Source organism: Patagioenas fasciata, chromosome 8 (genome assembly GCF_037038585.1).
Source record: "Patagioenas fasciata isolate bPatFas1 chromosome 8, bPatFas1.hap1, whole genome shotgun sequence".
Lineage (NCBI taxonomy): Eukaryota > Metazoa > Chordata > Aves > Columbiformes > Columbidae > Patagioenas > Patagioenas fasciata.
The window spans coordinates 28,185,899-28,213,280 of NC_092527.1; the positions used below are offsets into that span (position 1 = coordinate 28,185,899).

General features: G+C 38.9%; 1 protein-coding gene across 2 annotated transcripts in view; it reads right to left on the reverse strand.

Moving 5' to 3' along the window:
* Window positions 1–555: 555 nt before the first annotated feature.
* LCOR (ligand dependent nuclear receptor corepressor) overlaps window positions 556–27,382 on the reverse strand; it is a 60,320-nt gene continuing 33,493 nt past the window's right edge. For both annotated transcript variants that reach the window (XM_065843820.2, XM_071812063.1), the window contains 4 exons: window positions 20,560–20,692; window positions 15,815–16,096; window positions 12,860–12,953; window positions 556–10,065 (listed from right to left, as the gene is read on the reverse strand). In XM_065843820.2, coding sequence (XP_065699892.1) covers window positions 9,096–10,065; window positions 12,860–12,953; window positions 15,815–16,096; window positions 20,560–20,692 — 1,479 coding nt within the window. In that variant the 3' untranslated portion in view covers window positions 556–9,095. The remainder of the gene's footprint in view (window positions 10,066–12,859; window positions 12,954–15,814; window positions 16,097–20,559; window positions 20,693–27,382) is intronic.

Below are 27,382 nucleotides of genomic sequence, written 5' to 3' on the forward strand. Positions count from 1 at the left end.
TAACGTCAAAAGTAGTTCAACCCAAAGTACAGTCGTGAGAAAGCGAACCGCGGGTCTCGAATGAGGGCCGAGGAAGCAGGGCGCAGCGCCGAATTCGCCGTGTGCCCCCACGCAGGGGGATGGCAGGACAGCCTTTCCTGCCGTGACTCGTTACTGAGTGCTCCATGAACAAGACTACATCACTTTTCTTTCACCCCCTGCCCCGAGAGACTGTTCGTTCTGCACCAGATAAATTATTTACCATTAAAGAAACGAAGGTGGCCAGTAGGAAAGAGCGAATTAGAGCGCAGGCATTCAGGAGGCTGCTACTAGGCAGCGTTTTGGCTTTCACATGTCCTCCCTACCCCGCTGCTAAAGCGGCTTCATCACCAGCCCTATTTAGGACAAGAAAAAAGACCCTCCCCAAAGCTCGATCCTTCAGCTGGAATTAGCTTTTCCTTCTGTTTTCACTCCCTCCCCTGCTTCTCTCAATTTCTGAGAGCTTGCAGTTCACAACCTCGGGTGATTAGCGCCGGCATTTAGAAAGCACGCTAAGAACAACAGAATTGGAACCCCTTAAAGTTTTTCACAACAAAATTTATTAGAAGAATAGTGGTTTTGAAAAGTCTAGCATCCAGTGAAAACTACCATACACAACGTTACAGCTGGGAATGTGTTTCCAAAATGACATGGTCAAATAATACAATGGAGCCATTAAATCTTACACATGCACAACAAGAGAATTAGCGCTTTGACATACAATGCAAAAAATAAATGGACCACATGAAATAAAAATTTAAAAGTACTTATCACATACATTAAGACACAGCTTATTTAGTCCAGTCAAAAAATCAGAACTGCATTAAAAAAAATTAATGTAGTGCAATCAAACCAAAAACCTTAATTTGTGATCATAAGTGCTCTACTACATAAAACATTGATCATAGCAAGGAACAAAAAATTCAAATCACACAGTACAAAAAAAATCTGTAAATAAATATAAACTACAGTACAAGAGAAATATTAAATTATACAATTCCGTCAAACTGTAAACAGTATATTGAAATGAGGTCCATAAGAGTAAAGGGGGGGGTTCCTGTGTTTTTTTTTTTTTTCCCATGACACTTGAACTTCTAGAGGTCAGAGAGAAATGCCATTTTCCATACTCTTCAAAGACTATGGGTTACATAAATAGAAAGAGAAGACTTTTGAGATGTAAAGTGTCAAATAATAAAGCAGAGGTGTTGCTGACTTGCGACTGCCAACAGATCACTGCGAGGGCAGAGCAGCAGATTTTACTGCTAAGGTTTTGCCTCCTCGCGCGCAGCGCGGAGCCCGTCGCCGCGGATGTTCATAAGTGCCAACGCGTCCCGAATTTAGTGCTCAGCGTCAGAGAGGAGACGCCGCCCAGGCCGCGGTGCTGGCCCGTGGGGGGAAGCGGCCACGTGCAGCGTCACCTGCTTGCACCTCTGCCCATTATCTGACAGGTCTACAACGCTTGTCGTACAAACACCAACTTTGGCAGAACAATTACTAATAAGCTCAAAGCACTCCCGGCCCATTGGTTTCCATCACAGTGGCCAGTGCACAGAATTCTCGAAGGACATTGCATAACTAGAGTGTAGAGGTCAGACAGCCAAGGGCCCGTGCTTGAGGTTAGAAGTAGTTATGGTGAGAGAGAAGCAAGAGCCACGTTGAGAAGCTGCCCCTGCCCTTCACAGAAGCAGTTGGGAATGTATTTCATTTTTAGCTGCGCTGGCTAGTAGTGGCATTTTAAAATATATAAGTTTAAGATAACATATATACTATATATGTATATAATATAATACATATTATATAATATACATAGGAATTTCTTACAATACATACCAGGAACCCCCACGCGATCTGCTCAGTAGTAATAACTGAATATACAGAATGCCACTATAAGTGTCTGAGGCACTGTGTGCTGGAGAGTAAATATGCAGCTTTAAAATCCGTTTGGCTGAGTTATACCTGGATACCTGAACTGAGTTTTAAGTTGACATTCATCAAGGATGTGCTATCAGCACGTCAAAAGAAAAGCAAAACAAAATACAAGTCACTGCTAGGTTTAAGAAGAGAGTACAAGTACCTGAATTGAGTGAGGATAGTGTGTAAACTGTCCCTGAGGGTTTTTAAACAGTGTGTGTACAAGTTGGATTCCTAAGAACATTAGTTTAAACTTACATTGCGGACTGATAAAATACCAATGTCTGACAATTTAACAAGTGGAGGTTAGAAAGAGTTATGAGCAAACACTCAAAACATATTTTATACATTTTAAAGCAGCAGTAAGCTGCTGTAAGCATACATCCCATCAGTACAAGCAACACGTGGGACTCAGATAAAGGTTTCTATTTGCAAAAAGCCCATCATATATCAATAAGTAAAGAATATTCACCTGCTAAATTAGAATGCACCTAGTTACAGACTAGCAATTCAAGATTATTTTTTAATCAAATACTTTGCTATACTTTGCTATTACATACTAAAATTCCTTAAGCTCACTAATGCTGGTATTCTAATCTATTTTTTTTTAAATGTTCCCCCTTCGTTTAAGAAATATACCATTCCACAACTTAAACATTAAGATCCATTTTCAGTCCTCAGATGTAAAAAGCATGTCAATGAGTTTATATTAAAAATTTACACGGTAAAAAGGCTTGAATTTCAGCCAGAGATTCTAAATACTACTCATTCCCTGAAGGCATAAGGGAGAAAGAATCCCTACCCATTTTTCTTGTGATACAGTTTTCAAACTGAACATTAAGCAATGGTCCGAAATGATTTTTCAGTTTGGGAAACTTCCCTTTCCCTACCCATCATCCCAGATTCCAAGAGTCAAGCCCTGAAATGGCCGATTGAAACGATCAGTTAAAAATATCAGGCATGTCTATATACATCCCCTGCCTGAACTTCAGAATATTTTGTTGTACTAGTCTTTAAAAGACTAGATTATTATCCCAAGAGAACTTGTGATCTGACCTGAAAAGCCGTAAATGATCCCAGATTGTACATTTAAAACATCTTATAACCTGAAGACCAGATTTAATTAAGACTCTGGCATTGTAACAGAAAAAGTGCTGCAGTTATTCATCCCTTTTCTGGTACTTTAGAATAGGTCAGACAAGTGCTTTTTATAGTGACAATAAAGTTTACGTGCTTTCACACAGGCATAAAAAATATTATCTGCAAAAATATTTGAGAAATGTAGCACCAAGTAGTTGATAAACTGTATTAGTAGCTGTAGTAGTGTCTTCATTATTTCTGAGTAGGAAAAAACATTGTTAGACTGTACTAGGCGATGACTATAGAAACTGTTTTCTAACCAACTTCTCCTGCTCCAGCCAGAATAAAGTCTGTGTCCTAATCCCTGCTCCATCGGGTAGAGTTGAGTCCTTCTACATTATACTTACCAATTCAGTAGAGACAAGCACGGGGCAGGGATGTTTATTTTTAAGAAGGTGAATTAAATGCCCTGGACAGGACCGAAAAAAAAAAAAAAATCCTTCCTCTTCGGACTTGACCCAGGAAAACTGATTTCATGACCAGGCCAAGAGATTTCTGTGAGCATTAAATAAATCTCTCTTAATACACAAGTTTTCGTGACAATACCTGAATTTAGGCATAATTCAACAGGACATGAAGTCCAAAACTGCTGCTGTAATACTGGTACAGAAACTTGGCCCCAGTCAAAGCAAGAACAGGAGAGAGGGAGAGAGATGGACACCAGAATACTCTAACTACTTGCAGGTTATTTTCTGGTATATGCGGAGCACATCTACAGATCATTTTGAGTCTACAATATCTCTCTGCTTAGTGACCACCAGAGCGTATCATGTTTATACACTGGATGATCAGAAATGATCAGCTGTAGTGGCTATACTACATCCAACAGAACCGCATATAACCAGCAGTGCGATTTTCAGGTTTCTGAAGGTTCTCGTTACAAAGTTTTTTTACGTAACTTGATCTCAAGTGAAAACCAAAACTAGACTCAAAATTTTTTTAGGTACAGCTTTTTAAAGCCATACTAGTCAACATTATCTACTGGTGCCAAGGAAAAGCAGCATTGACCTAGACTGAAATCACATTTAGTTTCTGAAACATTTGTGGGGTAAACCTAGAAGTTTCTGATCCTCATGAAAATGAGGGAAGCAACCCTTCCTGTTCTACCTCTAACATCTGGCGGAGAATTTAAGATATTTCAAATATTGTGACAAAGCTTTTGGTACAGGTTAGTACATTTGCCTTCGTAAGAGCTTGGACTGCAACAAGTATATGCAATCTTACACTGAAGAGTTAAAATTTGGTCTTCACTGAAGAAAGAGCTCTTTATGTTACAGATGTAGCCACATTGTTTATGAGAAACAAGGGAACAGCACAATGTTCCCTTCACTCCTTGGACACTGTGTTGCTCTCCTAAGACTCAAGGACATCCTAAGAGCATTACTTCAAAGTAAATGGGAAAAAAAACCACATGATAATTCCAGTTTTGCCTGTACCACAATTGTTGCAGATGATATAAAAAGCAATTCAACCAGAACTAAAAAGTTGTTTCAATCTATACAAAGCTCACTCAACCCTGAAGCCCCCTGAATCACTTTGCCAGTTCCTGTGAATTTCCAGGAGAAGGCAACATACTCTGAGGTTCTCATGAAGGAAATATTTAGACTCAGATGTCGGGTTGCCACAAGACAAAGCACAGACCATTGCTTGTCTGCTAAACACACGTGCAGCTGCCTTCCATGTTCAGGAATATCCTTGAGCACTGGAAAGCTCTACAGAAGAGGTGATACAAGAGTTGCTTGAGAACTCAGAACCTGAATGTGTTCCCTTACTAGAGGCACTATCCTACCTGAACACCTGCATTTGTTAAAAATAACGTTTTCCAATTGCCATGAAAATTCAGAGTTCAACTTCAGGTCTAGCAATAGGGTTGGTAATGCAACCAACAAGCCACGAGTTCTGCAACAAAAAGAAAGGCAAACCTGTACTGCTTATGCAGCAACTTCTGCATAACAGGGAAAAATGAGAAATTCTAAAGAGAGCTGTCTTCAGCCTTTTAAAAAAACGAGGCAGGGGGAACGACGGGAAAATAAAATATACTTCGACAGAAATAAAAACGAGTCCAGAAACGCGTCCCTACAGTATCTAACTGGAAATGTTCAACTCTATAGCTGTGCTCAAGCATTACGGCCACGATAATGCCTACAACACTGTGGAATGAGGATCCAGCTGGCTGAAAGTGAGGTAATAGTTTGTAATAGGTCAGAGTTCTAAAAAAGCACTTTTACATCTTACAAGTCCAAATAAAAAAAAAGGACACATTTCATACATGTTGGGCTTTCTCACCAGAACTGTACGATAATTAACTCCACACCAGGACCCCTACCACACTAAGCCTTACTCATCTTCAATTATATGCTGCAGCAAAGATTTACCAAGCGACACCTAAACTTCAGTACAATATGAAACTTGATTCTTAAAACTTTATACACACAAAATATAAAATTACTTTTCTAGGATGGGGTAGGGGAGAGGGATTCTCCTTCATGATACTTGGACTGAAAAACTAGTTTTCAGAGACTGCCACAAATATTATTCACAGTTTCTTGCTGTCAGGCTTTTTCAGCTACATCGACGTAGTACACAACAATACTGTTAAGTCCAATAACTACATCGGGTGGACGTTCTCGGGAATAAGAGAAAACTAGTGACGAAAAATACCCGAAAGGCCTCCTCCTAACGACGTCTCGATTTTTACAGGGTTGCAGTTTGTCTATGTTACACGTTAATGTGATCTCAAAAGAGCAGCAGGAGAAAGATTTTAAACCTTCTCTCCTGTCCAAGTGATCCAAGTAACATAAGCATTCACTTATCAGAAATAACATGAGAAACGAGGCTTTTGTTACACAGACAGCAGTGAACCACACCTTCCCACACCAAAATATGGTCAATCAGGGATTTTGGCCATGCAAACTGCTGGTCAGCAGGAAATTAAGCATGCTAATGGACAAACATTAATCCCAATAATATATTTTAAATGATCCCAAATACTACTAGTTAGCTACACTGAAAGCGCCTGCAAAAAATATGTAGTGAAAAATGAAACAAAACATTAGTGATCACTGCAGCACTCAGAGTGATACTAGTCTTACGTGATGAATCACCTCAGAGAAAATACATTAGATGGGACTTTGAAACAAAAAGTTAACGTTAAAAGGTGCACCTGAATATTACAGACTAAGTTTACAAAACCTACAATAAGGTAAAATATATATCTTTTGAATATTCAGCAGCTTTTTTTTAAACTTGTTTTTATTTTTTGAGAGGCTCATGAAATTTTAAAAAGGGACCACTAACTAATCTCAACCATGCTTCACAAAACAATAATGGCTATTTTATATTGCAATTACCAACGTAATGCAATTAGTGCTTAAAAATAATCTACACTTTTTTCTTTTTTTTCCTTTTTCAACAGAGACCTTTGGAGGAAATGCGGTTGTTCAAAAGCTTCTCGAAAAAGAAAGATTACCTGAATATTAAGATATCACAGATCAAGTGTTGTGTTTCAAAGCTTTGCAGACATGAGTATTACAATCTTCAGGTCTCAGGACATTTAAACTGAGAAAGGTACGCGTTTGGTTTGTTGTTTGTTGTTCTTTTTTTTTTTCTTTTTTTTTTTTTTTCTTTTAAATCCACTTTCTAACCAAAGCAAATAAAGAGTACTCAACTTCTCACTATCTATTTACAATTCTTAGCCTACAGCCTGAAATGACAAGACAAATTCTCTTTTAAAACTGCAGCATTAAAGGGTAGGCACACCATTCTTCTGCTGCACGATTGTCACCCACTTAAACATACACATACAGAATATTTAGGTTAGTAAAATGAGCACTCCACAAACACTACAATGACAAGTTTTATAAAACTCAACTCATGTTGCTTAAATAAAGATAACTGCAAAAGGTTAAACCTCTCTGAACAGCAAAACTGTGTTATTCTTTTTTTAAACTTGCAGCAAACTTTCTACCATAACCTCCAACAGCAGATGAAACCACTCGTTTAACTGCAGCTTTATTGCAATCACCAGCTAAACTGGAACGTATTGCAGAGTTTATATACTGCTACTGAGCTTAAACTGCTTTAAATGCCAAGATGAAAACTAGAGAGCTACGAGGAACCAGGATTTTGAGTACTAAAATCTATTAAGTAAACAAAAAGTATAATTGGGGCCAAGTGCCCAGTCCATTTCAAGAATGAGCAGTGCATATTTAAAATGACAGCAATGGTGTGCCTAACCTTTGAAAATATGAAGTTGCTGAGGAGGGGGGGAGGTGAATAGGATCAGCTGTTCCAGAGTCATTCAGCATCCCCAGGGCTAATCGAGGCCGCCCTCCCATGAGCTTTGAGAAACCACTTTCAATCACTGACATCACTTAATGCTCTCACACAAAAACTCCAATGTTTCTTTTGGTTGTGCAAATGGGAAAAAAAAAAAAAAAATCATACTTCTATCTACCTTCTGCACAGATTAAGATCAAATTGTTTCTACCTGAAGAACCAGCAACTCCAATTTGGTCATATTGTGGTAAATCCAGTAAGCTCCACCTAGTTACTGACCACTCCCACAGAAAGTATCAAAGATAAAAGTTCTGTACAAAACTTATCCTGGATCTCCATATAATGATAATGACATCATCATGTTAAAAAAAAAATTGATTTGTGGTTTACGGAGTGCTTTTATGGTGTTTAAATGCTTATTCTTGCATGTGCTAAACCACTATCAAAATAGATTAAATAAAAACTACAACAAAAAAGCAGGACTTAGATTAATCCCTGCTACTGGCAACTGTAATATTTAAAAAGGAAACACCCATTCATTGAGTGTTCGACCCTGACAGTATTACAGATAGATATGATGCAGAGCCTGAGTTAGATCAGGCTACCAGTGTTTTACTTCTTCCCTGAACATTAACAAGCTCCTTCACTAATGTGGATATTTGGGCAGACTACTGAGGTTGTAATGTTTGAGATTACCATTTTGCGGGCTTTTTCGTTTGTTTGTTTTTGCAATATCACAGTAGTTTGTTACACAAATCCCCCCTCCCCGGATTAGAGTCATTTAAACTAGTTGTTGGAACCACACAGTTTAGTAAACTCAGAATCAAGTCTGTAAAAAGCATAAAGGTCACAAAGAACCTTAGTTCTGTTATGAGGCATACCCTAATACATCATTTACTGTACCCTGACTGCTCCTGACTGCAAGAAGCTTGTCTTCCGTGAGATAAGGCTACATCCTCAAGCAGGTGAGTCTAAATATCACCCTTCAAAAATATCAAACAAAATTACAGCAAAGGTAGTGTTACAAATAATTAACTGACATATTCTGAAGGTAGTGTATGTAAGTTTTCCCTCCCCTCCCCTCCGGGTGAGCACTAAGCAGACAGTGAATGGTAAGTATGTCTAATTGAGAAAGAAAATAGCGGAGAGCCTAATTAGACCCAATTGATTATCCATCTAATAAATCTGAGTTCAAGAGAGGTACCATTCCTAGATAGCTTGCTTTAGCTTAGATCTTTCAATCAACTGGATCAAAGAAAAGGAGGGGAAAAAAGATTTCTGAAATGTTTTGAAGAATGACAGTCTGATCCTCATTCAAAAAAGCCTGGCTTTAAGAGAGCATCAGTTTAACAAAGTGGACTTATTTCTATCAAGTCAGAAATGAAAAATTCAACATCAGAAGTTCAGACAGGCTCTACAGGCAAGATGTTCACTTCCACAGATCTGCATTCTTTGTGAGGTAACTCAACTCTCTTATTACAGAGAAACATGCAGAAGGCAAAAGAAAAAAAAAGAATAAAAAACAGTTAGTGGGCAGGTGAAGGAGGGAAACTGCACCACACCAGGCTAGAAAAATTTACAAATGTGACATTCAGAGCACACCTTTCACTTGTGTCCACACAAGTCTATGCTAAACTGCAAAGGAAAAAGCATTGCAGCAAATAGGAGAATCAGGTGTGCTCAGTGGTGGCTGAACTATGCAGTAGTGCTCACCCAGTTTGCAAAGTAATTGGCACTCTACAACATCCCTACTCATCTTTCAATTCATTCGCACTTTGTGCTGCTTCTCCCTGGGGATCTAATTCAATCTTTACTGAAACATCCTGCCCCTCCGACCTCATTAATTTCATTTTTTTCTTTGGAGGGTTTTTCAAAGTGCCCAGCCTCTCTTTAACTTTGTACTCCAGTGTACTGTGGGGAATCCCATAAATACTCTGAGCTTTGGAAACACTCATTTTCCCGCTCATAACCACAGAGATTGCTTCCTCCAGTATCTCGCTGTTGTACTGTCTGTATCTCCCTCTTTTCTTCCTAGGTTGCTTGGAGCCAGGATCTCCCTCTTGATCTGAGGTGGGATATGGCTGTCCAGAGGTAGACTGCTCAGCATCTGAGCCCCAGGAATCTGGTCCAGCATCCAGCAAACTTCTCCTGTTTTGTTTTGGAAGGATAGCCCTTAACTTTTTGCTAAGCGCGCTCTCCGTTTGTGAACCCATTACCAAAGAGCTATAGCTGTACTGGTCACCAGTGCGGGACTCCCATGAAAGGTCCATGCCTCGAACTTGTGGTATCTTTAAATCCACAGGAGACGAATGGCTCACGTCCTTTTTCCCATCCTGTTTAGTTTGAAGTGCCATTTTTTGAAAGGCAGAGTTTTCTGTAAGAAAAGGAAGGTCACTGATGTTGCTGAGTGCACCGTTTCCCCTGAATTTCATGCGGCTGAAATTGAATTCGTAGTGTGGTTTTGCCCAAGAAGCCTCCCTGGATAATATTAAGTGCTGTCCATGATTCTGTAGTCCAGATGGCCCATGGCTGGCAGTCGTAGAAAACTGGTTTCTGCTCAGCAGTTCTTCACTAATCTGGAGTGATCGAGCCAGCGGTACTTTAAGAGATGTGGAGTGGCCATAACCTTCCCTGGTTCCATCCTGCAAGCTTCTTGGAGGTACCCCATCACCACTCTGTAGTCCCTCTGGATGGTGCTGGCTGGGTCTCCCAGGTCGCCTAATTGGATGGAAGGAAACTGATGTGAGCAGGACTTGCACAGGTAGGGAGGGATGGGTGAGGGGGCCACTCCTTTATTAGAAGGCCTTGCTTGGGTAACATCACTTTTTGTGTTATTTTTTTCTCTAAAATTTTTAAATTTTTTTTTATTTTAATTTTTTTTGGTTTTTAAGTCTCAGCATCAGTCAGTTTTAAAACTTGTTCGCAAAAAAAGAGAAGCTTTTTGGGCAAAGAAAAATGAAACCTGTTGGCTGGTCTCTGGTTGGGTTCACAAATTCTCGGAGTAGAAAAGACTTCGCGCAAGCGTCTGAAAATATCACCTTAATTACAAAGTAGTAATCAATCGCCATAGATCTACACACAACTGTGTTACTGGTGTGACGTTACCACTAAACAAGTACAGTAATAAAAGAGTAAGCCAAAGTGCAACATATTCAACATGCAAATATGACTGCCACCTGCAGTATCTACAGGTGGAAACCCTGGATGATGTTTGCTTACATCATACTGAAGAACTGCTGCTCAGGATGAAAAAAAGACAATACTTAGCAGGCCTCAAAGGTATTTACTTGACTTTCATTAAGCACCAAATATGAAAGCACTGCATTTCACTAACTTACCAAATTGCTCTCTTAACAACCAGTTGCATATATACATGTCCCTCATTCTCATTTGATACATAGCAAGGACAGGAAAAAAAAAAGACCCACGTTCCAACTGTCATCAAGATGAAGGATTAATAGCAGAAAAAGCGCTATGTATTTTTACCATTTTCCTTTTGTCACAGTGTTCTTTCCGTGACACAAAGCACTACTACTGCAGAAAAACACCTGTATTTTAATATTTTACTTGCCTAATCCCCTGTAGTAACTAAGTCACACTAGTTTCAAAATCCACCCCCAATCTTGTCCATGTTCAACATACAGATTAAAGAGGAAACTAATAAGCAATTCTAATGTAATGGTCTGGGACACTACACTGGTGTAAAGCCCTCTAGCTAAGTCAGCGTTATTTAAGGACAGGATACATATCACTGAAAAGCTACATTGTTCTTTTTAACATCACATTGGGATTATAGAAAAACAGTCTTTAGAGAAAAGACATCCACTGAAAGGACCTCGCATGTAACATACCCAGTGCTCAATACACACGCTACCAGCTTCTCTGCAGGGTGCAACAGATCAGGGTTGCAGCAGGTAATGAGTCAACAAGGATTCAGAACAAAATCCAAAGAACTGAATGGAAGTTTGTGATCCCAGAGACTCCCTCACGCAACGTGCATTCTCTGTCCCTTCTACAGTATCTATCAGCATCAGAACACGCAGCAGGGATTCTGCACCTACTCAAGGTCACACTGAGAGCTAACAGGTCACACCTGATGTCACCAAGGCTGAACAGCCTGCAGCCCCCTCAGCTACTGCGCACCTGTGCAAGTAACCACAGGTGCCGCATCCTCTCCGGACCCACCAAACTGATAGGGACGGTGCCAAACGCTGGCCCTCTCACCCCTGAGTGTCGTACTTTGGCCCTCACTTGATACACAAGGGAACAAACAACACGCAGCCTCGGTGGCTTCTGCTGCCTTTCAAGAGAAATAAAGCTGGAAGGAACCTGTTAAGAATTGAAAGAGGAGAGCTAGTGGGGAAGGTTTATGCTAAAGAATTGTGAAAAAGTATCAAGAATAATTTTTAAACAAGGATTGAGGTGTCCTATTAATAGAAATATTAAATGGAAAAAGTAATCTTGAAGGGAGAAATCCGAGACAACAATATTTTTCCAAAGAGAAACGCAAAAGTTAAATCAATTGTTAGCAGTACATGGGAATGGTGGCGGTGGGTTGTTAGTTTAAAATTTCTAGTTTTTCAAAGTCTACTGTAAAGCTAAATGCAGCAATTAAACGGCAGTTTAAACCATATATTGTTCCTGTACTTCACAAAAAAAAATTGTTCACAGTAGCTTCAAGAAAAAAAATTCTCCCATCAACACTCAAAATCCCTCTTACTCCCAGTCAGCCTCTCCAGCACAATTAACTCAATCCTTGCTAGGAGTAAAGGGTTTCTAAATGTGTGCAAATGGTGACCATTAGAAATACAAAACCTTACAGAAATTTTGTTGATATAACATTCTTCCACACATTGAACTAATTAAGGCAAGACTAGTAGACCACATATTCAAAAAAAAAGACCAAAAAACCCCCAAACTCGTTCAGTGCTACAGTACCGTCACAAATCCAAAAGGCCGTATTTAAAATTTTCTGACCTACCAGACTCTCCCCCACTCCTTTTTTTTTTCCATTTTTTAAGTTGTGGTTTATGTTAGGAAATATTAACAAAGAACATGCAGTGATGATTTGAATCTAGTGCAGCTTCACTCACCACCCAAATCACTGCTACCTCTAACATTAAACTTTTCTGTTAGCTAACTTTCCCCTAAGTGAAGTGAAATCTAAATTATACTGCAAAGCCTCTATGATTCTGCATTTAACTGAACTTGCATCTCCACGGACATCAGTGATCACTGAACCCAAGAAGTAGGCAATGGAAAGATCTTTGGCTAAGTACGAAATTGGCCAAAATAACAGTTATTAGAGTTCTTAACTGAAAGCTAAACGTGCCTCAGTTTGCGACAGCTCTTATTTGGCAGGTGGGATGAAGGTATTTACCAAAGGTACAAGTCAAAAAACACATTACTCCAAAGGGTTAACACCAAAGTAAGTTAAAATTAACAGGAGCTAAGCACACATTTTTTAGTAAAAAACAGTTTTAAAAGGTCATAGTAAGTTGCTTTCTCTTACCCATTTCCCGGAGTACTGGAGCACCCTGGAGAATGACTCAGAGAGGTGCTGCCAGCACAAGGACTCTTCTTAGTGGATAAATCAAGCACACCGTCTGTAGAGACAAAGGAATGACTTCAGTGTTTGAAGTAACACAATCAGCCACGCTGTACCTTGACAAAACAAGGCTTTTGGGCTAAAGTCAGATTTAGCACACAGCATTTTTTATTTTATTTTATTTTTAAACAAACTAAGACTTGGATTTGTTTGCAATTTGTCTTATGAGTGACTTCAATACAGCCCTCAGAAGTCACAACAAAATTTGGCAAAATTAAAAGTGCATCTGTTACAAGGGCCAGAGAATAGAAGTTTACCTACAAATGACAGTCCAGGATACAACACAACCTATCACATAACTAACCCTCATCAGTCCTAAAATGAGACATCCTTCAACTTTCTGAGACTTGGGGGGGTGAGGGGAGGTTAGGCCAGTATTTTTTTTTTAATCCAAATCTCTGTAGGAAAGTTCATTGGGACTTTCATATCAGGAAAATCACTTTCAAATTAATACACACATAAACACGAGACTCCTCCTCACCTCGCAGCTAGCTTCATCCTTCTTTCCACGTCTCCGATGGGTCCCTGCTGGCAGAGCTGCTGCCCTTCCCCTCTCTATCATGGCATTTTACTCCCTCTCTTCTTCCATATACCAAATTGCTTTTCCTGCTAGACTGTTTCTTCCACTCTCACTAATGGCACTTCCTCGCACTCACCCATGCTCCTCTGCAAGCCCTTATATAAATGCTGCATTTCTAGGCAACAGCAAAGGGAGTGCTTTTTGCTAGAAAAGCCTTGCTCCCACTGCAACGAAACAACTTGAAATTCTGGTCATTTTAATAAGGGCAACATTGTCATAGAAGCAGCATGGCCATCTGAAATTCCTGGAAACTTTGAACCAAGGAATATATGAGGCAAAGACAAATTAAACCCGTTGGCAAGGTAAGCCAGAGATACTTCAGAGCTCCTTGCTCATTCCATCTACTCAAGTAAATGCCACTCAACACAAGAACAATATAAGATGGCTTTCAGATTGCTTAAAGTTTTCATTTGACATATGGAGAAAAAACACGATAAACAGTGAACTAGAATTAACTTACGGAAAGCTGTTCCACCCACTGCGTTTGGGAACACACCATAACCCCAACTGAAGGAAGGAGACAATTCAATCCTCCTTTTGAACAGCACTTGGGCAGCCACGAGATACAGAGACTGGACCAAGCATCCCCCCCTTGTCAAGGGGCTCCACTGAGCAGCCCAGACTGCTGCCCAGGCCCTGGCACCCACAGCTTCCTCCACCACAGGGGTCATTACAACCTACAAGTCTCCAAGGGCAAGTAGAACCAGCCTCATACCCCACAGGGAAGTTTACCAACCAGCTGGGTTCCCCCCAACCTGCTAGAACAGAAATATAACAAAAAGCACCACTAGTGGTCTTTCATGACAGCCTCTTAAATCTCTCATTAACAAGTTTGGCAAATCTCTTCCCAATTACATGAAATGTAAATTGCAAAAAAATTAATTACAACAGCAAACAGATTACCGTGTAAGTTAATATGCACATATTCTAGTTCCATAACAAGTGTTATGAACATTATAAATTATCTTACAGCTTTTTTGTCACATGATAGTTAAAGAACAGTTCATGTACATGCTTTCTTCTTTACCATACAATCCTCTAATTAAACAACTAAAAACCACCACAAAGCAGCAAAACTGATTCTCTTCCTCTCAGTGAAAAGCTTCACAATGAGAGCAGTTTAACATCATAAAAATACATGCAAAAGACACTCGTGAAATACATTTATAATAAAATCAGCTAGAAACAAATGCCTATCGGCTAAATGAACTGGTCCTCACTTCAGGACAGATATATAACCTTTCACTGCAGTTTGTATCTAAAATGTAGCAACAACTTTCAACATGTGCTGTAAGGGCAGTAAGTGTCCAGATGCCCAAGCTGCATATTATTGGACACATAAAATTAACCTTTTTACAAAAGAGTCCATAAACCTAAGTCAAAGAATAAAGGGTTACCTACAGTTCTGTACTAGGTAGCAAAAGGCTTTTTTTTTTAAAAAGGTACCTTGAGGATGGACAGCCTACTTTGTATTTGATAGAATGATTTCAGACACTAAAGCATTCCTAAAGAAGGGTAAAGGGGCTGATTTTAATCCTATCAGTAGGATACACTTACAACTCGATCTTCAACAGTTTCAGAAAAAAAGCATTCACATACCATAATCAAGCACAGAATTTGCTTGTTAAAAAACATTTTTCATGGAAAGCAAAGTATTCAAATTGAAACAAGCTCTGCAACACTGTAACAAGTTATTCAATCTGTGCTCTGCAGAACAAGTCTATTTTTAAAGGTAGAAAAGAGACATTTCTTCCAAATGCATAAATCTGGAAGTTTTGTATAGTTCATGGGTATCATTTTTACAGCCTTCACAAAGCAATTTCTCTCAGACTTCTAAAAGATACTGTTTTCAGACTACAACCAAAAAGAAAACAAACCCGTCCTTCAGTCAGACTCTGTACTGATTCTTAGAAAGGAGACAACATTATAGTTTTTGTGGCCACATGAACTTGTCTTATCAGCAAGCACACAGTCTATTTTGGCAGAGTGTTTCATGCAGCTCCCAGCAGGAACAGCACACTTGTCCCCAGAGTTTGGAGCATGTACATCCCCTTCACCCTTCCTCAGAAAAATCCCTCACGCCTACGGGCCAACATTCTCTCAAAAACCCTCCTGCTTTCCCAGCCACATCCAACCAGTCATTATTTTATTGTAAAAACATCCACCGCTTCTCCACTTTACATTCATTTTAAGAGTGCACACTTCTAACTGTCTGGTTTTGCAACGAGGATGCCATTAATGGACTGCTGTAGGATGCAAGACACTGGTAAAAGTCCTACCTTGTTCACTAGGTTCTGACTGAGACTTTCTGACAGTAAGGTCCAGAGGTGAGTCTTGGTCAGCCATGAGAAGTTTGCTGAGCACAGGGTTCTGAGCAGTTGCAGCCGTGGGAGAGGAGGCGACCAGAGATGCTTTCAGCAGGCTTTGGTTCTTTGTGCTATTGGGCTGGCTGGAGTCCTGAGTATTTTTTGAGGTATATTCAGCAGCAAACTGTCGGATCATTCGCTGCATGATCTCACGGGCCACTAGGGGAATATTGGGGTCAGAGACCCTAGGACTGTCTGTAAACATTAGAGATTTTAAGGAACCACTTTAAGTAAAACAGCTCTTACATTAAGTCATTTTTATATTAAGTAAAACAAAAAATCTAAGGAAAAAAAAAGCCAAAGATAAAACAGTTTCTGTAGAAAATGTACTTTAGTCTTCTAATACCTGAACATGTACCATTGCTGAGTCTGGTACAACCTTGCCAGAATAAGAGTTTCCTAAGAAAAATATGCAGTCTCCTCTTTTGGTTTCAAATATAAATATATTTTACCAGACCTTCAAGAGGTGTGGAAATAGATAGAAGAGCAAGACTCATGAAGAAAAGTACCAAGTAATGAAGCTCACTCCAAAACAACTGAACAGGTTATTCAGCAGAAGAACTGAGTAACTTACCTGCAGCTGCAGAAGGGGAAAAGGGAGAACAGAGTTGCAGCAGTCCCCTACAAATTTACTGGGAAATAAAGCCGTATAGCTCTAATTCTTAAAAATAATTCACATGAAGATCAAATGTTCAAGTGTCTTCCATTTCATTCTATTTATTCTGTTTGACATTTCTATCATTATAATCAGTTCAACACCAGGTACTACCCAAAGAGCTTGCACATATACAAGACCCCAAGACATGTCACATGAAAAGTTATTCTATTTCTAGGAGACCTGCTGAATCTCTTAGTAAAAAACGTGAAACGAAACAGGTAGACCTTTCAATTTATGCATATGAAATAGTGCATAAATATGAAGGTATTTGGAGATGTGGGCAACCCAAAAATATATTGGCAAAAATCACTGTCTTGGGTCAGTAGCAATTTGTGATGTCTGTAACTCCTAAATCACAGAATCTAAGTCCTGCCATTTTACCTCAAACATTCCTTGTGTTCTCTAGCCAAATCAGGTTAAAAAAAACAACACACCACAGCACCCCATAACAACTCCAGAAAAGGCTCAAAATGTTTGCTTTTTTTATTTCTGAAGAAACATTCAGAGAAAATTGTGCAGTACAAGGCCAAACAAATCTTTACTATTGTTCTGTTTTGAGAGCTGCTTTTAAAGTGTTTACTTCCTCTTTAAAAAAATTCCCCAGGTTGAAAGGTAATCTATTGAGACTGAACTATTAGAAGCATTAGCAGTATCTTTTGTGGAACATTTCAGCTTTAGATTTGCCTTTTACCACCACTGTTGACAAAAACACACCAATCCAACAAACCAGCTTTAGAGTATCTGTAAAGGCTGACTGACATGAAGCTTTGAGTGTGTAGTTGCCCACGAACTAAAGAGCAGTAGTAGACAACTAGTGTGTTTCTTGATGAAAAACCATATTGAGCTTTAAATACTTAATCCAGCCCAAATTCCTTCCTGTTCAGTACAGCTTTTAAATGTAAGACCTTATACAGTCAACACAAGTATTCTTATAAGGGTAGAGTAGCTATACATTTCCAAGACATTTATGTAAATACTTAATAAATTTCTTGTAAAATCTACAGGTTGTTTTATTGTTGTTAAGGGCAAGACACTAGAGTTTTAAGAAATCACCAGGAGATGAGTCGAACTCACTTTCATTCCAAGTGCTCCACAAGGACCCAGGCCTGGAGAAGCACGGGAGCCTTTTTCTGCTATGGTGACATTTCTTCCATTTTCTAAGCTCTCTACTATAACCTGCTGAAGGACACATGAAAGGCTCTGGGAAAGCCCAGTGGGACACAAACCAATGCCATGGACACACTGATGCCAGCTCCTTGGCATGTGCTTGTAGCACACAAGTGGGGCCGGCAGGAATGAGCTCTATGGCACCTACATTTTCTGAAGAAGAATGACGCCTTTCCTCTGCATCCATGTTCACAAGTACAGTTCAGTAATGCTTAGAGCTGAACATTTTCCAATTCAGGGAGAAAATACTACACATGCCTACCACCAGGCATCTTTGTCATATGCAACTTCAAAGAATCAGCACAGAGTGACTACTGAGAGCTTGCTAGTGCTGCTCAAGCTAAACTCTCTAATTCAGTAACAAAACTCAATTTTCAACCAGAAAGGTAGTTACCTAGCACATTGAAGGCCTCTTGCTTAATGTAAAGCCTGAATGCTAAGGATTAAAGCTATTCAAAATCAAGTGCAAAATATTTGTTGGTGCCTCTGCTGCATTGCTTGAAATCAACCAGATGTTTATTTTGACTTCAGGTGTCTTTTTTTTTTTTTAATAAACTAAAATTAACTAAACCAGAGATTCTCAGAGAAGAAAAATACAGCAAATATTTATCAGCTATAGGCAATCTAAAGCAGCACTTCCGAACTTTAAAATGCTAATAGCTTTTGTGTATTTTATCTATAGTGAAATCTTAGCAGGGCAGTATCAAGCAAAAAAAGGTATGATTTGATTAAGCTATCAAAAGAAGGTACCATCCTGCTACAAGGTAATGGACAACTAGGTACTACCACTCTGCTTTCAGTGGGAAGTATGAATATTTGAAAGAAACATTATTAAGTCAGAGTCACATGGGCACAAAGGAAAGAAAATACATAAGATTAATGGACAGTAAACCTGCCCAGAAAGTTTGCTGATCCTGCTAATTACTTATATATGTTAAGACCATGAGTGTCTGCCCTTGACATGCAACAGGCACCTGTTTGCAGAACATCTCCATTTTCTCTGATCTGCCTGGGCTACAAAATACCAGTCTCAAATGTTACTGGCAGTGAGGATGGAAAGAAAGAACTAATCACTGGCATGAAACCAGGAGAGCCCAGCATCTCTGAGCAACGTAGGAGTGTCAGAGTTCTGCCGTTCTTTGTGTCCTCTTTGGTATGACAGTGCCTGGGGATCTTATGGCAGTGGCATGAGTTAGAATAACCTTTTGAGTAATCTAAATACAGCCAGGCTTCACAACGATGCATAAGGATTCAGAACTGCCTTTTGCCAGGCTTCTTCCCCTCCCTTCGTGCTCCTGCACCAAGCACAGCTCTGCCAGAGGAAGGTAAGCAAGAGCATCCTAAGAATATTCTCAACAATTCTTCAACACATGAAGTAACTTCGTTATCTTCATTCTGTGTATCTGATCATGGACTGTGTTAAACGCCTCATTAGCACATTGCAATATCTGCCAAAAGTTTTCTGACAGTTAGGGAAATATGTCTTTCTGATAAGACACACACAAATTTAAGCTCAATTTTAAAGTGATTAAGTCTTTAATAAACAATTTGGTAGTGAAGGAGCTGCATTTTTTCCTCTCACCAGATAAGTAATGTGGAAAAAAGGGATATTTTCTCTAGATTTTTGTTTTCTTAAATCCCATCTGGATTTAAATAGAAATGGGATAAATCTAAAAGCAAAAGGAAACCTTAACCTTAGAAGAAGAAAGTAAAAAAAGACCAAAAATCCCCCACAAAAAAAAACCCATACCAAAAAAAACTGAAAAGGAAGACTTGGAATAAACGCACTATCTGAACTATCAGTAGTCATGCAATAACTATCCTTCCTCCCATCCTACATGCTTCTAGACTTTATGCAATACATCATAATGTATAGTTTGTATTTATTCATTTGAGTCATGAAAGAAAGGCTAAGATACTGTTATCTACTTAAAACACCTTTAAATATTTTGGTCACTGGGAGGAAGGGCTGAGGACCAGCTACATCAATTTCTAATTCATTAAACTGAAGCCTTGCATTGTCCCCCAGCAGACAGGTTGGAATTACCGATTTGGCAGATTTTCTTACACATGGGTTAGACTGATAAGTAGGAAATACTTTCATTCAGGATGCATTTGGAAGCAACCTCTGGATTCATGTTTCTCAGATTGGTAGAAAACAGCAAAATTAGTTTTGTGCCTTCCTAAGAGCACAGTTTAACTGATGTAACTCTCCAGAAGAGATTTACAGCATTTTCCAGCATTGAGCTACTGTTATTGTTCTCAGCATACTCTGCAGTACTGTATTTTCCAATTATTTTGCTGCTCATGTTTTGAATTCTCCATATATCCCCTTTAGCACTATTCCAACAATATTTTATACTGGGGGTGGGGTGGGCAATCACTACAGACCACAGTGAGAACACTGCTGACCTTTAAGAAAAATTGCATTAGTAAAGATCCCATTAAAATTAAAAATACAGATATAGACAGATAGATATACACCCACCGCCACTTGCCCCTCCTTCCAAACAAGCCGCTCACCCAAACATTGGTCTTGGGGGAGCAGCTCTGCTGGGTAAGAACTGAGTCATTCCTCCAAAAGTGCAAAACACTAGTGTTCTCATGGATAGATTTGTTTTAGAGCTAGATACGTTGTAGTCTCTTCATCTGTCCCAAGCCCACACTGATGTATTTCTATACTATTTCAGAGTCAATTTCTACTTGATAAATATGTAAGACAACTGAAAAATACTGAACATACAATGACAACTTGAACATCAGATCTTTGACAACTGCATTGCGTTCAAAAAGACCAGCAATATGTACCATTTTTCCCCCCAATAAAACCAACCTTTTCTGTAAAAGACTGCATTGAGGAACTCTTCCGCTTGCCTTTCAAATCGAATGATTTTTGCTTGCTCTTGTCTAAGCAGAGCTTCTTGTCCAGCTTCCGAGGCTGGCTCATCCAGACTGACTAAGTGTTCCTGCAAAGATATTTGATATTTGTAAGATCTTTCTGACACCAAAATGAATAAAGTTCCCTAGGCATTAAATATTCTACTAAATTCAAAACCTTGTTAGGTAGTTAGCACAGAGTTCAATCTATTGAAATCAAAACTTGATTTTTGACTGCTCCAGAACATTGTACTTTGTCCTGGTTTCTTCTTGTAAATGCAGCAGAAGCCTGTAAGATTTGATAGCATTACAGGAAATAAGAACCAATTATAAAGACAGTTATTTAGATATTTTACAACATTTGGCTGCAAATCTCATATCTAGTACTTGTTCTTTGGCTATGGCTTTTAGTTCCAAGAAATAACTACTGAAGGCAAAACACAGAGAGTTCTTAATTTACAGAGCATTCATGCAAACTGAGCATTAGCAAAAACTAGGTCCTTTTGTACAAACAATCAGTAGTAGCTACTTCTAAGTGAAAAAACTTAAGTTAGCTGGTTGCAACATCCACAATGAATTAAAATCCATTCTCTTCCTTACAACTGGAAGCAACTGAGTTATCTCAAGAACATTTCAAAACAAGTGTTTTAACTAGCATAATTAAATTGTACGAGTTGCCAAGATAAACTACTCATTTTAAATATACCTCAAGAAACTAGAAGACAAAGGTTACAAAAATATGAAACCTAAATGCTTGGATTCCCTCCCTCAGACACATCCTCCTTTTCTCATTTCTTTCACAGTAATGCCTCGCTTGTGCTCTTTCCTGGCCCTCTCCCTCCACTTTAATTTTAAGCAATATTAAAGTTACCTGTATTTACCTACTGCAGGAATGCATACACAACCACTCTTTGTGTTCAGGGAGTGTTTTGTTTTGTTAACCTTTACAAAGTATCAGTTACCACAATATCTAGGCTACATCTGGTTTTTTTGGCCTCTACAGTAGGAGTTGATTTCAGGTTCAGATTCTCATGCAACCAGAAGGGAAGGGAAGAACTGGCAACTCAATTCAAAATAAATGAAAAGAAGGAGTCATTCTTAAGTTTGCACCCTCTCAACTTCAAGAGGTTTAATGAAGCAAGGTTACGTACCCAGCCCACAGTAAATTAACGAACACGGCAGTCACATGAACTACGTGCAAAGGGTAATAATACGAAATGCTGTGGACTCTGGCCTGAACAACATGGGCTCTCACCTTCAGATTTGTAAATTAACAGCTTCCAAAAATTCTCTATCAGAAGCAAGGGGGGATACTACCTCAGACAAAGCAATATCTTATGCTAAATCAAAAGATGAGGAGCATGCGCTGACAGAGGTGGTGGGTGAGTAAAACAACATGTTTGTTAAGGTAAGAGTATCCAAAAGGAAAGACTTCACTTTTCATCCACAGAGAGATCCCACACTTGCTCTCAAACCTGCTGGCTCTCATAGGAAAATTAGCACTTTTGAGATAGTCTTAAAGAATACGAATTCAACTCATGGATTAACTGCAATAAAAGCGTTCACCTCTGTGCCAGGTAGCCCTGACCCAGTAACCAGCAGTAGAGCTCCCATAGATCGCTGGTATTTTACGAACACACTGAAAATGCATTTGTACTTTTCTGATAATTAAGATATGTGAAGTATCTGTACAGATTTCACAACAAAAATATTTGTGGAGAACAAGCCCAGTATTTCTATAAGAGTTCCTCTTCAGGTGAGACTTCAAACAACATACTTGCATTTTCCTTTTGAAACTGTGTTTCTGTATCTGACAAATTTTAGTCCTAGTTATTGACAGCCATTCTGAGTCAAGCCTCATTACCTTTTAGGCATTATCAGGATAACTGCAAACTCAGTTTATCAGCTGGTGTAAAAAGCAGGCATTTGTGCAAATTAAGTAATAACAAGTAATCTAGGCATACAAAAGTGCTGGAACAATCGGTGGAATATCTAAGCATTTACAGACAAACTGCTTTAAGCTTTACTTTAAAAGGAATCTCTGCAAACTGATGTACAGAGATTTGGCAAAAAAAGATTCATTAGAGTTAATTAGCATCCTCTGCCTGACATCACACAAGCCATTGCAAAAAAACAACCAAACCGAACCAAAACAAAACCATCACAAAACTTTCTTTTAATTCAAAGGACAGAGAATTTGGAACTGAAAGAAATATACCCCTACAACCTGATCTCATACTTTGCCCTGTGGCAGGCTATAGCTCTGGAAGAAGCCTAAAAATAACAATAACCCTTGCCCAACACAATGCATTTCAAATCCTCCTAGCACTTTTCGCAACTAAGAATACACAGTCAGTATGAGCCTCGCAGCTCAGTTGAAACCAAGTTCAGGGCAGCGGGCCTCACCATAAATGTACCATAAAGTTTATATATAAAGAGTACAATTTAATTTGCCTGGGCTAACTAAAGCTGCACATTTTCTACATAGAGAAGGAATGAAGAGAAAGAAATCACCCAGCAAAAAACATTGTAAGTGGCTTACGCTGGTGGAGCTGAATAAAGGATCATTTGATCTACGTTCGGGAGAAGAGGGGAACAGCAAAGCAATGGCAGTGCTTAGTTCTTACCCCCCAAAATAAGGAGCGTGCATCTCTTACACAGGTATGATTTTTATTAATATCCATGCTAATATATCAAAATGTAAAGAAACACAGCATAAGAGTCAGATTTAACCTTGTGCAAAGATGAAAAATCTTCAGCTACTTTCTGGAACCTGCAATAGAGCAGCGACTACATGAGTCAAAATATACTGGAAAGACTTCTGTTTATTGCATTTTTTAATTATTTTCTTATCAATTGTGTCACAATTATTCCAGCAATCTTCGCAGCTGGTTCGCCCCTAGAAGGAAACTTCAAGTTTTCACACTAAATATTTCATTGTGATTGGTATTCAAAAGTAGTTTCCAAAAGTCTTTGTTTTGAGGACGTGGTTTGTGTCTGCGTGTGTCTGGTTTTGTTTGGTTGGGTTTGTTTTTTACATTTCCCACCATTTCTTCCCAACAACCATTATCTGGATCCGCTATCTTTAGGCTCATCCTCTCACTCTACACTCCTGAATCACATCAAAGTTTTCAGTACCAACATGCAGGTAGAGGAAGGAGAAAAATCTACTAATATTCAGATAGCATTGTCATTGACTACAAATACCCTGGTAAAAACCCAACCAGTTACTTTTACATACGATTTATAAACATAGGATTAATTCTATTCTCTTTGTGCCTCTCTTCAGGTGGGGGCCATGCCCGAGAGCACCCCTGGAGTTCCATCAGTGAACATGCAATACCACTATATTGAACAATATAGTTTCAGGAAAAGATACTTGGAGTGGTTTGCACATGTTCCCAAAGGGCTGAAGCTCTTTTTGTACATTGAGATATACAGCATAACATAATTAAGTCAAAGAGCCATAGAAATACAGAGCTTGGGTTTTCACAATGCAAGGTCAATGCACGACCTTGAGAGACCACCTAATCCTGGACAGCCTGGCCTTGTCAGCACTAGTGTTGGATCCTCATGGAGATCATCTTTGTAGGAAATTGTAAATGCTAAACTGCTGGCACAAAGAGAAAGCTACGATGGTGGTCTTATATAGACACGGCAACAGCATCTTCACGTTTAAGCCACAGGACCCACACAACGGAGAGGGAAGCGCCCACAAGCTAGAATAGCAGATAATTCCTACCCATCTCTGTGGCGATAACAGAGGAAGGCTTCCCACAGACCACCCACGGCTGCCCAGCCTACCCGTGGACCTAGAGATCCAGTCCAGTCCCCCCATCCCATGGCAAGATCAGGAACACTCATTTCAACAAGAATGTTTCAACATCCCTAGGTTGTCTTCTCTAACACTTCATCTTCCTTAAGACTGCACAGTCTTTATAACTCTTAGCCTGTGCAAAGGAGAATAATCTACTATTTTCTGCAGACATGCCTTAAGGGCACCAGCGACTCTCTTCTTTCCTTCTGCCTTCAAGACCAAGTCATTCTTGTTGCTTTAATTTCAATGCTATTCAGCTTCTTTACATCTCTCTTAAAATGCTACACCCAGCTGAGGTTTCACCAGCATTCAGGTAGTAAGACAAACGCCTCTCCTGATACAGCCTCAAAAATAGTTTACTACTTTTACAGTGCTATCACTTTTCAGACATCTGTAACTTGTGACTTGATAAAGTATGTCTGTCCATCTTGTTTCTCCAAGTTATCAAGATAATTTTCAATTCTGAGCATGTCACTTGAAGCAACTGCCCTGAGCCTGACATCAACTAAAAATTCAGATGGTTAATTAGTTTTCAGACATCCCTCACTTACTGAATATACATATTTCTATAGTAAACAGTATTATTTCCTTATTAAAATTACTGAGGTCAGACGTATCAAATCCGAAACAAATTCAACTTGATTGATTCATAGCTATTGAATATAACTTCTTATCTATAGTAGGGGGAGAGAAGGAAAAAAAAAAAAAAATCAGTGGAAATACAATATGCCTACATTGACACTTAAGCACAAGCAAAACTGTAACCCTGCATTACTATTAAACACAGCTGGAGATCATCACAAACAGCCTCTTCAGGTTTCAGCCTCCATATCAAATTATTTTAAAACCACCTAATACAAAATTGATAGTCTAAATGCTTGAGTTTTTTAAAGTGATAAAATCCATTGAAAATGTTATAGAGCATCTTCCAGCACAGTGAAGATCTCTGTACAGTTTAAATACATTCTAAAATCATAAAAAATTGTAATAGTTTCCCAACTTCAGATATTTCCTTTGCCCTCTTCAATTATTCTACGAGTTAACATTTTAAACGACAGTGGTAGCTTCTCTTTACAATTATTTAGACACTCACCAGTTTACTAATTGTTTATGTTCCTCCATAGTGAAAGGATACCAGATTCAGACTAATCATAACCAAGTAATGGCATGATATTACCTTTTAGATGTTTGTGTAAAGCAATGACATACAAGCTTTTAAAAATATTCAAATCATATCAGAGAAACTTTGAATTTCAAAATGACTCCTTCACATGCTGTACCCTCCCACACTTCTTCACAGCTGAAAGAATCCTTAGAGGACCTTACACTGAAGCCCAGGTATTTTAGGATAGTTTGAAAACCAGACTCAATCTTCTGCTGTCAATATCACAAAACTCCAGAATATGGTCCAGAAGTAATTTTCTCTCTTGCTATTTTTGTAGCTTAAATATATCTATAAAATAGTTAATGTGCTTAGGAGTATTATCCTTCTTGTTCTGCTGTCACCAACTAATGAGATTAGTTGTGTGTCATCCCCCCTGCTTCTTTTAATACATATGAATTGCTTTATGTAGCTTTAGACAATACTGTTTTCTTTTCCAAATGAATATACTCAACTGAATCCTCTTTAAGGATTCTTTTTCCAATTTTCCCTCTTATTACTGGTGCTTCCTTCTGGCCTTATCTATCTGCATCTTTTTAAAAAAAATAAATCTTAAGCTAAGCTTGAGCTCCAACTATGAGCAAATGACAGTAGAGACTATCTCATCTGATACAAATGTTCTACATGGAGCCACGGATTTCTTCTGTAGTAACAGCTCCCCCAGTTTATTCAACAAGCCATACTAAAAAATTAAGAGCCATAATTAAAAAGAGATAAGTCAAGTACACTTTAAGTTCAGATTCTCTGCATTGATGGGTCTTAGTACCACAACCTTTTAAAAGAAAAAGCTTCATTAAAAGAAAATCAAAACCAACCAACCAACCAAAACACACCAAAAAAACCACACCAACACACACACAGACCCAAACGCCCTGCTCCGCACCCCCCCCCCCAAAAAAACCCCGACAACAAAAACCAAAACACACACATGACAACCTTGTAAACTATACTATCTTAAACCTTCCCTGTGAAGGATAAAGCCCACAAGGAATTAAGAATTACCACATTTGCAGATTATCCAAATGAGAATTCAGCAGGCTTGGTCCCATAGAACCCCATCTATTCCCTCCCACCACGAGTGCGCAGCCAGAGCTGCTTTTGTTACTTTGTTATTTTGTCTTTTTCGCCTTTCTGCCCACCAGTGTATCTGCACATTTCTGCACACAGACACCCATGTTAATAACCTGGTAGTAGCATTTTGGGTAACTAGTTATCCTCCGACCACACCATACTCAAACAATCACAGAATAAAAAAAAAAAAATCTAGTTTCTAAAAGTTTTATGTTATTGCACATAACCCTTTGAATTTGGGCAAAAATACACCTGGGAAAATTTTAGCTTCCTACTTCATCTATATTTTATTATTACTTTCAAATGAAGACAACTCAATTTCTCTATCAAAAACTGTTTTGTATTTTGACTGCCAAAAAATCCATGCATTTGCACAGTATTTGCAAGTAGAACTACAGCTACAAATAAATTAATCTTTTCAGAATACTTCAGCAGATGGTTCTCCATCCTTTGAAGAATGCATGTAATTGAATCTGATTGCTTCTAAAAGCAAGAACCAACATCACTGAAATGGGTGGGAGAGCAAGTGTAGTTTTTTTCCCCTTAAACAGCTCTGCCAGTAAACTGATTTGGCTTCCAATTCTCATTCTGCAATTCAGAACTCAATTCTCCTTAACCACAACTACTGGTCTCCTTAGTTACAGGTAATTCTTAAGGGCAAATGAAATCCAGAAAAAAAAAAATCTGACTATTTTTATTGGTTTTGAACTTGTCAGACCAGGTACCTAC